The sequence below is a fragment of the Diachasmimorpha longicaudata genome, chromosome 6 (genome assembly GCF_034640455.1).
Source record: "Diachasmimorpha longicaudata isolate KC_UGA_2023 chromosome 6, iyDiaLong2, whole genome shotgun sequence".
In the NCBI taxonomy this organism is placed as follows: domain Eukaryota; kingdom Metazoa; phylum Arthropoda; class Insecta; order Hymenoptera; family Braconidae; genus Diachasmimorpha; species Diachasmimorpha longicaudata.
Genome location: NC_087230.1, coordinates 7,839,402 through 7,854,505, shown reverse-complemented (window position 1 = coordinate 7,854,505; position 15,104 = coordinate 7,839,402). Strand labels below are relative to the sequence as shown.

The window sequence follows — 15,104 nt, the reverse complement described above, 5'->3', positions numbered from 1 at the left end:
ACATATATATATCATACCCTCTGTCTACTCTCAGCAGCCTTATATTCACCGACCGTTTCACGTCATCCGCGATTCAAGAAGAGCGAGATACGCGGCGATGGTTTTACGATACCCAGACTGACATCCTGAGGTTCCGTGCCTTCGTGACTAATCGCGCTCAATTTCTGTCGGAAGCATTAAAGTTTTCACGTTAAAACGTATACCACTCGCTCGATGTGCAACCCAGTCTCTCGTTGCCTCTCAGTGGCAAGGAGTGTTATGTACCATGTCGAAAATCTACGGGTCACGCTTCATTTAAAAACTTTACACTCGATAACTCTCTTATCCAATTTGGCCCACGTGTAGAAGGCTGGAGTCTATCATTCATATTTTCGAGACGTATTCATTGAGGTCCGGGGATTAATGGACTTAATGCGATTACCAATTACCCGAGAATATTCATAATGGGAGAGAAAGGGTAAAATATTAAATAACGATTTTTATGCATAAGATTTTTTTCCTGAAAAGCGATCTATTACTCAACTGGAAATACATTTTACAGAAGAAAAAAATTGGGAAAATATTTAGAAACTTTTATACTTTTTAAAAATCCTATTTTTAATTTCAACTGAATAATAGATCGGATTTTAGAATCTGAATTAAATTATTTGCAACGGAAATTAGGCTGACAGTCGGCTCCAGCGTTATTTCATTGAATGAAGTGAAAATTCATAAACTGCGGATATTTCTATACTTTTCCAGTCGATATGATCAATCATTAGCACTAATTCATCACTGTATCAATAAATCTCAGCAAACTTTTCATGACGAATGTTCTTGTCATTCCAGAGGGGAGAATTTTAGAGCTTCATTCACCCGATGGCGTCCACGAGTGTTGGCTAAGAGCATCTGACAATGCCGAAGCGAATGTGTGGTTCAATGCACTTCACTCAGCACTAGCAGCTCTCACACTCAAAGCCCTGAGGCTTGCATCTGCACTACCAGATCCTCCACAGCTTCAACATATTGGATGGCTCGCCAGGCGACACTGTGTTCAGGTAAAATTTTCTCCCTTATTTTAAATCATCTCAAGTGCATCAAGGCACCCCACATAGCTTCCAATAATGGCGGTGAATATTATTCTTGGAAATATGTTGTAATGAGAAGTTGTCGAGCGCTCCACGCTGGGGTGTAATTACGGGCGTCGTATATAGTTTGACAATTAATTGGTGATAATCAAATCGCCGTGTAATATCGAACGCTCGACGGTTATGTGGCCCCACTGACGAATAGACTCCATGATTGTCACGACTATGATGTCGTGTAGTCTCTCACACATAACCCTCCCCCGTTGTGAATATTAGGCCGTCAACTGCTCTCGAGTGAGAAACTCGACGGAGAAATGTGCTATTTACGATGTAATCGGTGGAAACAATTGGATGATGAAACTCTCATGATGACATTCTGGCGTTAGTTCAGGTTACATTATTCTAATTGGTTTTGTGCCAGTGCTACGGTATATTATTGCCGACGGGGGATGAAATATTGAAATTGCGTTTATGTTGTTTGCATCCTCTAAGTTGACAGACTTATGCAGCCGTGAATCGTTGTCGATTGATTGGGCTAATTGTTTCGAATGATTAATGTCACATTTAATTTCTAGAAAGTTCCGCAAAATGTTATCCTGACAGTCTAATTAAACCAAACTGGGACTCATTTTTTTAATGCAACAAATTTTACAATTACGATGTGAGCAGAGCTTGCAGCGTTGGATTAAGTAGGGGAGGGTGGGAGTTAGGGGTGTGTCAGGTGCAAGGGTCCATGAATGTGGTTGACCGTACAAGGTGAGAATCGATAACTGATATATCAAGTGGGACCCACCACGGTTATCGTCGTATTGATAAAGGGCTCTCGTCTCCCTGCTATCACTCCTCCCCTCACCCACCCCCACGATCCACCCATCCAACGACCGCACGGATGAAGAGGCTGAGGGTGACTGTACCATTCGCACATAATTGATTGGCATTTGCCCATCTGATTGCTCGTACCCATGGACACGATCCTAATTCGAGCAGCATCCTTTATGAGGTGCATTTAGTATCACGGTTTCTCTGATAATTGGACGTACACACCTAGTGTGAGTATCATAATGATCTTCAATGGTGTTGTGATTCTTAATGAGAATAGAGGGGTTCGATGCAACCCCAGGGAACGCTTACATCGTTATAACTGAATATACTGGACTTGTGGACGTGGTTAAATGAACATTTTGCTGTTTGAAATATTGCTCCGAATTCAATACGATGGCCTGACCTTCAGTACTGATAATAGAAAACAAAATCGTCGGTTTTTCCCATGTTACGAGGGATTACTCTTATCATATGTAATTTCCACATTTCTCTCTATCCCCTAAACCCACGGAGAACTCAGTAGTGCTTTCAAGAAACTGCATAATGTATCAGCGAGTGAAATCGTAACTTTCTCACCGACTCTGTTTCTCTCAGAAAACTTTAAACCACTCCCACTGAGAATACATGAAATTAAACGCTCCCGTTGTATGAAGTTGCAGTGGGAATTGTTTCCCACAACTGAATATCCATACGAAGTTTTTTTTTCCAAGTCCACTCTTTACTCGTCCATTAAATAATACAATTTTTATTAACTCCAGCTAGAAACCAAAATATTCCGTTCCCCGTGATCCTCAAACGGAATTCTATATGAATAAATTTTACATAGAAAAAAAAATTGGGGCAGAGATTACTTTTGAGGGTTTAGCGGCCATGTTGTGTAGTGTGGTTACGCAAAGTTTATCTATAGTGCCTAAAAATGTATGGGAATCGTCCAACTGCGAAAAATTGCGTATTAACTGTTCCCAAAATGTCAATTTTTTCATCTCCATGCAGCTGAAATGCCACATGTTGGACCATCAGGACTCCAAAAAGGAGAATAATCGGAATGCTAATCGATCATGCCAGAGGGGTTTACCTTCCTCGAAACTGATGGACCATCGTGTTCGTAATTGAACGAGGGTAAAATCAGACTAGAGGATATAGACCATCCACCACTCAACGACATTAAGGTCCTGAGGCAACATCCGTTATGCAATACCTGTATACCTACTACTCCTGAGGATACGTAAACCCCTGTGAAGGGGTTTACTAGATACCAGAGAATTTCGTACTTTGCCCAGCCAGCTCCAGCATCACTCCCTTTTCAATATTCGCTTTGGCCCTGGGATCCTGATCGTACTCATGACCTTAGTCCTCCCTCGATCTTAGGCCACAGCGCCATCACCATTAAGTTACCCCATTATTGTAATTGAATGCAACGCAGACTCAAATATCCAACGATGGGGTGGAATGGGTGGGGCCGGTGGACTAGGGGGAGAGAGTGTGGATATGAGAGAATGAGAGATAGAGAGAGGAAAAGCAAAGCCGCAGGGCAGATACCTGGTGTCCATTAATCATGCACCGTTATCGGGACAGGGACGAACTGTTCCGTCGTGTGTGAAATTGAATGGATAGAAGTGTTCGTAGCATATACGTAATATGGTGCATGTCTCACGTGGAAACAACAATCCAGTTTTGGCCTAGCAATTCCATCACCACTATCCTCTCTTCGTTTCACTCTCTTGTCCATCCTTTTGGCCAAATCCATTCTACCATTGGCACAACGATTTTCATTCGATTACTCGGCGGTAACAAGCGGCATCATTGAGGTGGACTCGTGCAAATCTGGGGAGCCATTTGTTCTGTCTGGAGAGTGCTCAATCCGAGTGATGATCGTTTGATTATCGGAAGGTTATGCGAGACGTGTGCGTTAACGATTTACGTTGGGACGAGTTGATGGAGGTGAAGAGGTTTTATCGAGATACATTCAAGTGAATGGAGGAATTATTTCAATGACCAACAACCTTGTGGGCAATATGGTTGATTGTTCTATTGTCCATGCCAATATATTTTTCATAAATATACAACATAGCCATGAACATCAGGATTTGCATCCAATTCAAGTGATTGTCCTCAAAATCATTTTTTTTTTCAATTCGTAAAGGACGGATCGAGATTCAGAACGTGGACGATCTGGGGGCGGGAGACGAGGCGATGAGTACATACCATCAAATAACCAACTAATTAGAGTAGAGCGCAGTGAGCATTCATAATCTACCGTCAAATATTAGTGTGGACAGGGCGCCTTCATCATAACCTTAGCCAAACTAGTGTGGATGTATGGGCGTAACGATAACCCTTACTGGTTAGCTATCTTCTTGGTGTATGTGGTCGATGGACGGGGCTATCCAAAGCGGGGGATAGTGCATCAGCAATGCTAAGTAAACTATGGTGAAACGACGGCGGCACCCCTCCACCCCCATCGCTGATGGATTGACGAGGTTATCTGGAGTAGAATGTATGCAGAAGTTTGATAGAAGTAGCTGAGAGAGAGAGGGTGGCTTTTGTAAGTAGCTCACGTTGGGATCCATATACCACTGTACACACTAAGTATATATACCTCCATATATTTGTGTACATGGGGGCTCTCTGCTCATACATGGGATCTAGTCAACTGTGTAACCAGACAAGGAATTGAGTGGTGGGTGGGCGGGGGGAGGATGTGCGTCTCGCAGCCAGATAAATACGAACGATGCTCAAGCATATTGATTTTAGGGTGGGTTACCTTTATACGGAAATAGCCGCAGGTCTTTTACTGCCCTTCGGGTACTCTCTATAGGGTCGATCAATGGGCCTATGTTTGACCAATGTTTTCCCCATTGACTTTGAGACCCAGGGACGAAGCCCATGCCCAGCCAATTGTGCAGCTTTTTTTTTTTATTAACCACAAATATTTCCTCTGTCGACAGCGGTTTATGCGTTCCTGAGCAGGTGATGAAGGGGGCGGGGTATCATGACTTGAGCTGATGTGGTTAGGGAGGACTATTTGAAGGGTGGAGAAGAGCGGAGGTTGGGGTTTGCAGGTTTTTTAGAAGGGAAATTTAGCGGCGGAAGGGAGGTCTCGTGGGGGTTGCAGGGGATATGGAAATTTGGGAAGCGCGGTGTGATTGCCGGGGGGTGGGACTGCCGAGGGGGAGACTTCAACGGAAATGGAGATTTCGGTACAGGGAATTGGGGAATTAAGAATAACGGCGAGATTGAAGATATTGGGGTAATTTAGCGTAGAATGATTTTTCTTGATTGATGAATATAGTTAGAAAGGGAAATAAAAATCTTTTCTATGAATTCCAGATTAATTAATGAATTGTTAAATTTTTCTGATACGTTGATGAAATTTTACAAACAATTTTGTCCGTAAATAAAAATGAAAAATATCGGCTCAACGATAATATCCACCAGAAACGGTATAAAAAAAAGACGTGATTGAGGCCATCTTTACCGTCTTCTTGGGTTTTACGATCATCCACTAAAATTCAACCCTTTTGCAAAATATTTTTTACAACCCTCCGCACCCGACACGCTTTATATTATCATCCCCCAACGGCTTTGTGTATCCCCGGATAACCGTAAACCACGTAATTATGCACTACCTGTTGGTATTTTGTTTCTCTCCATTGTTGAAACAATTTCTTTTCACGCGTGTTGAAAATTTATTCAGCAAGAGGAAAAATTTCATCCCACCCTTCCCTCAGTTCAGGGAATAAATTGAAATTGCGAATGAAAGTTGGAGACAAAGTTGAGGGGGAATATTTCATAAAGAAATTTCTCAACTCCTTTATCGCACCAATGGAAAAATATTATTAACTGTTATTAAGATGTACAGCCACCATTGGCGGAAGTTCTGTGTCACAGGGGTGAGGGGCCAAAGGGGAGAGGAGAGAAAAATGTATCGCTTAGTCCGGGTACGTTGGTCTGCGCGTGGATCGATGTTAACGATTTCTCTCTGATGCTTTAAATTTTCCACACCCACATTCTCCCAGCTTTGTCGAGTAAATTCAGAATCCCTCTCCTCTCTCCCCATCCATGTGCGAAAGATAAAACAGAGCAGGGGGAGTGCGAATCCCTCTTTCCCCTCGTCTCCTGTGAATATAAACCTGAAATGCGTACTTCATCTTGGCTTTTTTATTCCATCATACTTTTACCTTTTTATTATTATTCCGGCCTGGTGGCTGACGTCAAAATTTATATTTACGTAATTAAACCGAACGAAAGCTCCGGAACAAACTCTCCACTTCGTTCATATTTTAATACACGTGTTTAAAAAAAATGAAATTCAATAAAGAAGACAATGTAGACGTCGATGAACAGTTAATGATCTCGTTATTTTTCCGGTTTATATTCTTCCATTTTCCTGTTTGTCGTACAAAAGCTATCAAATGAAGAAATTTATATATCCCCGAAATATGGATATCCGAAAATCGTTTCGTACTAGCCAGCAATAAATGTTTCCATCTACTGCTAGAATTAGTATTTCACCAATCTGTACCGAATGCATCAGCGTTATACGACAATACATCTCGTAAACTGTATACGGGGTATTCGGAAAAAAATGATTTGTCGGTTTCATACGTGTGTACACTGTGAGAGTGAGTAAAAAAAATGGAGAACCGAATTGTGTCTAGGGGGAATTGCGGGAAAGGCCCACTGAATTCAATAAAACATTTTTTTGTAATAAAAGTAGACGAGTCGTAAAATTGATTTCAAATGTTTGTCGAAATTTGTAATATGAAACTCGTCGGTTGAAAATTAAATGATACGAAATATTCCATTAATATAATCAAGGATCATATTGCGGATACCACTGAAATTTTATAATTTTTTCCACTACGGAGCTGTGGAAAAAGTGCCCAGTGTTGTTTACAACCAACATCCGATGAATTTCACTCAAATAAAATCCTCAATCTGTGAATAAACCAGTTCTCTGGCTGTTCAGTAGTATAGAATGGAGAATAGTCAGACCTCCTTCCCAGAATTATCTAATAAAAACGTCCATTGAAAGACGTAGGAGTCATGGTATTCTCGCAGGAGTCTCAAATTTTCGTTCATTATTCGACAGAACGGTCGTGCCAGCAGTGAAAGCAGCGAAGACGGTGCGGGGAGTAGTGCGAGTATGTCAAGAGGAGCTGGCAGTAGCTATGGATGCGCTGGTGGATGGCGTAGTGTCTTTGGTGCTGTCTCTGGACGTGAATTGAGATTGTACGAGTGTGCACCGTGGAGCCCAGAGGCATGGGCGTCACCAAGTATCACGTGTCCACTCATCGCAACCAGGTGAGAAATTTTCTTTTAACCCATTTTTTCCCCATTTTATTTCCTCTTTCACTCTTCGCTTTTAATTAAAAAAACAATAGTTGAAGCGCCCGGGGCGGGATACCGTTCCTTTGATCGTGCCCCATCATAGTGTTTGTCATGCTCTGGAGTCAACTCTCCCTGGGCTGAGTGGAGAATAAAAATAATCCGTTGTTGGGACAAAAAAATTTAATAATAAAGATTGTGGTAAATTTTATTATTCACGTAAATTACAACTGAGAAATTTCAACAAATTCAATAGCAACTGTTTGCACCTATGAATATTCCCCGCCATTTCAGGCACGGTTTTTGAAAGTTATTATCAAATAATATTTTACATTCAAACAAATATTTATTTTTAATATTCTGCAAATACCAAAAACCTGGGATTTTTCCTTAACACGAGAAAAACATTTGTTCCGGAAAATGTAAACAGGCTTTAAAAATTGGCATGCCGCCATCAGTGAAATTGTGAAAAACTGTTAACAATGTTTATCACCGTGTGGACAATCCACCCCACCACCCCCAATATCGTAATTTATACAGATATCCGCCGGTGCCAGCCTCAGTTCCTCCTTTAGCATTATCCACGACACACGTAAAACGTGTTTCGCACGCGTCCAACAGATTTCCACGTCGGACACCCTCTGCGTTAGCACTCGTATGTGGGGTACGAGCTGTACATCGGATTACCAATGAGGCAGCAGAGGGGCGCGGATTGCCGAGGGTACGCAGTGCGCCTCTCTCAGCTGTCCGGCCCCGTTCCTCCCACCCTGGCCATCCCCTCATCGGCCGTTGGATTACGGCAGTTAGCGATGTTCGTTAGACCGCCATTTTAATTAAGACTATTACATCCACGTAGACATTAGTAAACGCGGTGCGGATACCAACAGCGATTACGTGCACAGACATTCTAATCTCCCCGTGGATGTACCGCTCTCATTTGTTGTCGTTATATACCCCGTCCTAAAATATTGCATGTGAACGTTTCATTTTAGTTCTCATCCCCCCCTTGGAAAGCGGTAAAGCATAATGAACGTGTGGATTTTTTTGCTCATTCTTTCTTTTTATTTTTAACTTGTTAAAGTTAAGGATATTAAGAGAAATTATAAGGAGAGGGGACTCGGTAAATCGCTAGTTTTTCACACGTTGGTAGAAAAACAAATTGGGGAGAATTAACATAATGGTCACACATTCTGTTAATTTATTCATCAAATGACAATTTTATTCGTTTCGTGAGCGTTTCCTAGTTGTCGACTATTTTAATAGCTAAGATTAACAAACATAAAAAATCTGTTCACCTCTCGATTTATTTTCATGTAATAGCAACATTGAAGAATACATGACGGGACATCAAAGCAATTTGTATTTTTTAAATAGATTATTTAAATAAATCATATAATTTGACGGTTATATCCTATTCCACCCTCTATCCCATATTAGAAACGCAATGTGGGGTAAACGTACGTATTTTTTTAACAATAACCTCTGACAATAGACTTCGAAGCCTATTTTTTGTTACACAAACCCCTCATTTCCCTCGAGTGCAACCACCCATTTACACCACAATGTCGGCATTACGCCCAGGAGAGCCAAATAAATCGCAAGAAGTACAATAATACCCTGAGACTCTTTCCGTCAATCGTATGGAGACGAAATCAATAAAGTGCCCCCCAGAGCCGGCATCAACAAAGGAATCAATGAAAAGCCATTGCATTTATTCTTCTGTCAGAAGCGTTAAATCTATCGCCTCAATGTCCATTGGCAAACCCTCCCCGTCTTCTCCACCCGCTTTCACCACCCTCACAATACCTCACTATTTGACTCCTCCCCATGCGGGTGATAATGATGACACTTGACACATTGAATTCCATTATCGCCTCAATTCACAAAAAAATCGGCAAAACGTATAAATATATATTTTCTTGACAATACTGAATATTGCAAAATTTAGGAAATTTTTCGCTAAATTCTCTAATGAGAACGACATTTTGCCATCAGAGCGGCTCTTTGCGTGTCCTTTTCCATGCTCACCCCAGCCATTTTTCTAAAAAATTTCCATCCATGTGGGATTATTTACCGCTCTAAATGCCCCACCAGTTCATTCCACCCGTTACGAATCGTAATAATGCCACTTAACACATTGAATTCCGCAATTGCCGGCTCAAATTATGCAATATGGGACGTGTACAAGAGTAGCGTGACTCGCCTCAACGGCATGCAATGAGTGAAGCCCCTGTGTAATATACGTATGTATACAGTCATACGTCAGGAGTGCGGGAGTAATGGGGGTTGGGTGACGATTAATCGGTTCGTCTGATGTTAATTAACGAGCTACTCCTCGTAAAAGTTAAGGACCGTGACCAGACCAAACTTCTCGGCGCTCAGTGAGATGCGCAGAGTCTTGATATGGGGGTGTGCCACCACTGATAGACCCACGGACAGACACATGGGGGATGAAGGAGGCGATTTCACCGCTCACGCAGGTGAAATTCAGCCAGGAGGATAGACCAGGGGTGGGGGGAGAGAGGCGCGTATGAAAGTGAAATGACAAGGGGACATGGAGGCGAGGTGAGGTGAGGTGATAGCGTTCTTCGCACAGCCAAGCCGACTACAGCTTATAACCTGGCCCAAGCACGGCTGCGGGGAACACTTTAACCGAGGAAGTGGAAAGGGCGATTCTCGGTTAATTAATAGCAAGTGATTAATCGTCAGAGCTGGTCTACCCTCGTCAAACAAACCTCCGAGCACTGCTCCAAGCTTGTACGTGATCTGCAAATACGAGCGACTAGTGCATTCCCCGCACCTCGCCCTTTGCTTCTAGTCCAGGTATACGCTGGTTATCTTCGTCTTTGCTGGCTTCTTCCTTCCACCTGTATCCACACACGTCGCTTCCTACGAGCTTGCACTAATTTGTGAAACTCCTCTCTCATCGTTCCACTTGCGGCAATCTTTGAGGGGGGAGGATGGGGGTGGGAGGGGATTCTTGTCGTTGGAGGTTTGATGTTTCGGGATGTTTGGGGATTATTTGGGTTGAGTGCTTTTGCGAGTGGAAGGGGAAATTCATCTCATTTTGAGGTCAGTTTTTGAGGTGGATTAAGGTGAGGGGGAGAAGAAGATTGTTCTGGAGTTCTGAATTTTTCAGCAGCTACTGAAGTGTAGGGAAGGGTGGGGTAAAAAGGTTCATGGAAAATCTGGGGTTTTAGTTGTGTAGTCGACCTTTCGGTCATGATATCTCGAATTGTCTGTTATTTATCGGCGCAAATAATAGTATTCAACGTGCGTATCGTCGTACAATTGTCTGAACCACTCCAGACGTACAAGAATACTCAGAAAATTCTACCCGTCGAACTTTCAACGTCCCCACGTACGCTATATAACGCTCAACGTCGATTTCCCTTGTGTACGAGTGCGCCCTAATAAACTTTGAGAATTCTGACTGTCCGAGATACGATCCCAAGGGACAGAGGAACTCGCTTGCACTGGCCACGACAATTCAGATGAGTCGAGTATGTCCGATTAATTTACATGCGGATGATGTCACGTACCTAGCGCCCCCAGCTCCATTCCTTCTGGGAGAAAAAGGAATGGAATGAATACAGAAAAAAAAATACAACTCGTCTGTCGGTTGGAGTGACTCGTTGTGACTTTTCCTGGATGCATTCAAATGGTGGATTAGCTGGTGAAGATCATTTCTCAGTGTGAGTCTAAAAAATTCACCTGTAATTTGTCACAGTTACGAAGAAGTGGAGGAGCACTTCGTTATTCATAAATACAGTGGCGTGGGTTCAACTGACGTCTGTCTGTGACAAAGAGGAATTTAAATGAACCGCTGTACTGATAACAGGATATTTATAGGGTTTTGAGTCCCAGCGGGAGCTTTCTGTAATGAGGAAAAGATGCCAAGTGTTATCATCGGACAGGAGAAGATGCATATCATGAGTTACATGAAATGGTCGTTGCATTTTCTCATTTGAAAGTCATTTTGTCTCATGGAAAGCGGAGGAAAATCTTTATTGATGGAGTTTATTTCAACGCGTGGAGAAAAATTTTCGTGAAAAATTCACCTGCTAGTACGTGAAAAGAGGCTGACAGTGGACATTTTACTGAGCGAAACGACAATTTTTTTAATGGATATCTGGCTAAAATAATTATTCTTCTCGATCGATCTAATAATTTTGATTATCCTCCAAGGAAGAGTGGAATTTAAAACTGGACTCAAAGAACTGCACAATCACCAGATTGTAAGCTCGTGGTACATGAAATTTGCTATAAAAATGTATTGTTATTGTTACACTCTCAGGTAGTGTAACTGGCACTAGTGCGGATAGGGAATATACAAGACTTTAAAGGTCACTTTATTGTGATGGAATCGAATACGTATTTTATTGAATCTCCTCGCTACGTGTGTTTCGTTTTGTTATTCCATTGAAAAAATATTCTAAAGTTTGAAACCATATATTATCAGGTATATTACAATCCAAAAAATAAATCCTTCGTAAATATATTCTCGATTAATGAATGCAACCATATTGATTGATAGTAAATGATGCGGAATTTTAATCTAAATTAAACGAATCAAATCAAATTTTCGAAAACAAATAAAATGGTGCTAGTCGAAGCATTGCTGCTAGACTGTCCATGAAATTTATTTTTTTTTCCAACGCTGCACAATGTTCGTTGCCTTGAAGATGGCTGCTATCAGCCGACATGAGGAGTAACAGACGAAATGTATCAGGAAATGTTCCTCACATTTCCTCATCGTAAAATCCAACCTTCTCCACTATACTCCATCCCCTGCCCTCCCTCACTCCAAAGCGTCATGAGTTCATTGGCTTCTTCTTACCTTCAATTGCACGATTAAACTCTCCATTTTACCCCCAACCCAATTTTATCTCCCTTTCCGACAATAAATTACATTTCCGGTGGATTTATCTTCATGAGTTACTCTGCAATTCGGAAATTATTTATGATACCTTGAGACCATAAAACAAGTGCTCCTTTATTTTTTCGGTGAAAAACTTTGTGAATTAATTGAAATCCATTTAATTACTCAGTCAAATTGATGCACGAGAATCGGGGTAATGATGTTCAATGGAGATATGTCTGAACATCCCTGAATATGTAGGTGGAACGGTTGATTGGTGAATGCATGAAACATTCAGGCCTTTTCATTAAACCAAATGACTGTTTCGTTCATTACTGAGGGAAATACGGAGGTGATAAATAAATACAGCTCAGTTGTAAAGTGTATCCTCTCTTCCTGGTGTTGGTGGTTACACTGGAGGATTGTTTTACCCTCAACTCGCTCGAAAACCTCGGCCATTACATTCTGGAGCATTCGTCCAATTTTGTAAAACAGTGGAAAAAAATATTTTCTCTTTATTTGTTTTATCTCTAACCGATGTTTCCATAGCCTCTGCTTCACTATCGAAATCAGCAACCTGTGGACACAAACACCACACTGCGCTGTGTCTATATGGGGGAATGATTTTTTTTTCATCTCCAGCTTTTGGTACACTGCGCACAATGGTCGTTAAATACTGCCCGGGTAGAATCTGCTTCACGATTATTAAAAAATTTTCACACTCATTCGCGTTATTGCGCCGTTAGCTGGTGCAACGTAAATTAATTTTCATTTTACTATCAATCTCCGTTAAATATTACGACGGCAAAAACGTGCTGCTGTCTTTTTTGTTGATTTTTTTTTAGATTTCTTGGATTTTCTTCTTTAATCTGGTGGTTGCTCCAGATGAGGATAGAATCCCTATAAGTTGGGGGCAATTTATCAGGAATGTAAAGATATCTATGGAGATACGTTCAATTTCTGGAGTTTATTATTAGCCTTGGGAATATTCAGCATAACGTATTCACTTAACGGAGTTGATAAAATTTTATTCTAAAATTTATTCGCGGAATAAATGGAGCATTAGCCGTTACGGTATCGATTCATTCTCATTTAGCTGTCAATTTCTGTTAAATATCATAAGACCCAAAACGAGATGTCTCAAGATATTTCGATATTTTTAAATTGAACTTTCAAAGACTATTTTATCAGGCTATATAGTTCCTTGTCAGTGTAGTTGCTGTGCAATTTAATACCCTGAGCCACATGCTAATACCCCGGCTCACAAACGGCTCTCACTAATCCCGTAAAAATAATCCGAATACGATAACCGATTGAACTCCAAGAATAGAAAACACCCGAGATAAGGTGATTCTTCAGAATCCCATTTCATTGTGAATGCACAGGGCCGTTATCCACATGTACAGCAGTGCTCATACAAATACCAGGAGGAATAACAAGTTTATTGGCCGAGCTCCAGAGGGACTACTCAAGCTCAATCGCTCTCCACGGGCCTCGTACATTACCCTTCACGCTCGCACAACCGGTGATTTTACCAACTAAATTTCGCATACTACCCACCAGAATCTTCTCCCATTAATCTCCCTCCTCTTTCCCATACGTTTTTTTTCTTTATTTTAATAGTTGATCGAGTGGTGAGGACCCAGGGGACGATTTTAATAGTCAAATAACGTTTGATAATTTTTCTTTTTAATTTTCGATTGTTCTAGACTCGTTTCATCCCCAACGAGAAATAGCGAAGCGTCGAGCAGCAATTCGACGATGCACGGGGCGACATTTGCCGTTCGTGTTGGCACCATAGACGGTGTTATTACGCATCACCTCAGGGCAGAGACACGCAGAGATTTAGCTGCCTGGGCGAGGGCAATAGTTCAGGGGTGTCACACAGCCGCACAATCGATGCGTGAATACACAGTCCGTGAGTATTTTTTTTTTTTGCATTTCCTTTTTTTTTTTTTTGAACTTTTGTCGTTTGCAATGCCGGATAATTTCAGGCTCGAATGGAGAGATGCAAATTTGTCAAATGACGGGCACGTGATGAGGTGTTTCTGACGCCCGTCATAATCTCCCCATCCCTCTCTGGCGAAAACACTTTCGCAAAAAAAATGAGGATTATTATGCATCAGGGGGTAATGGAAAATGACAATAAAAAAATTCTTTTGCATTAGCCTCATGCGCATCGCGAAATAAAAGTCACAGGTACTTTTCCTGTGGAAAGATTGCGAACTTAGTTATTGTGTTAGTCGTAATTAATTACGACTCTCATTATTTGTTCATAGGAGGGTTCCATCCACAATGTGTTTCCTGGTATTATGTGCTTTCCGGGAATTTTTATCTCCGGGGAAGAATGAATATTCTTGGATACAAATGACATAATTGATGTTGCAGGATGCCTGTGGCAGAGTCGGCCCTGTCAGCTCATCGTCAATCATGAAGAGGGCTTCATGCTTTATGCAGCAAACACCAGAGGCGTTAATGGGGTCAGTCCTGGATCACCACCAGCACCGCTGTGGAAGAGGTCGTTCGATAAACTCAGAATGTCCGCCGATGACGGCGCACGGCTACTCTGGCTGGACTTCGGAGGCGACGATGGGGAGATCGTAAGCTTTTTTTTCGAATATTTAGGGCTAAAGTTTCCAGCAAGTTCTGGGATAGGGTGAGGCGTTCGGTACTCGAACGGCGAAATTTCGATCGTAACTCGGGTATTGCGAAGTTTCATGAGCTTTCATTGGAGGGAGGAGTGTTCTGGTGTTTCTTGGAGAGGAACGTGATTACGTTCCGCCGAATAAACCATTTCTTTTACAACGATGATTTAATACTATTTGTCCGGCATCAATAAGGAATGATGTTATTGAAGATTTATGATTTTCCAATGTTATCAGTTCAATTTTTTTTCACCAAACAATATGTCTATGGTTGAGTAAATTTGTCAGGACAAATTCAGACAAATAATTTTAACACTGTATCGCAAAAAACATCCCCCAGACTTCTGTCTCAATCGATTGCTCCTACAGTTATATTTA

The 15,104-nt window shown here is 41.6% G+C and overlaps 1 protein-coding gene across 3 annotated transcripts in view; it reads left to right on the top strand.

Moving 5' to 3' along the window:
* LOC135163813 (beta-1-syntrophin) overlaps positions 1-15,104 on the top strand; it is a 118,665-nt gene that overhangs the window by 98,935 nt on the left and 4,626 nt on the right. For all 3 annotated transcript variants that reach the window (XM_064123635.1, XM_064123633.1, XM_064123634.1), the window contains 4 exons: positions 829-1,037; positions 6,985-7,196; positions 13,791-13,999; positions 14,470-14,681. In XM_064123635.1, the coding sequence (XP_063979705.1) occupies positions 829-1,037; positions 6,985-7,196; positions 13,791-13,999; positions 14,470-14,681 (842 nt within the window). The remainder of the gene's footprint in view (positions 1-828; positions 1,038-6,984; positions 7,197-13,790; positions 14,000-14,469; positions 14,682-15,104) is intronic.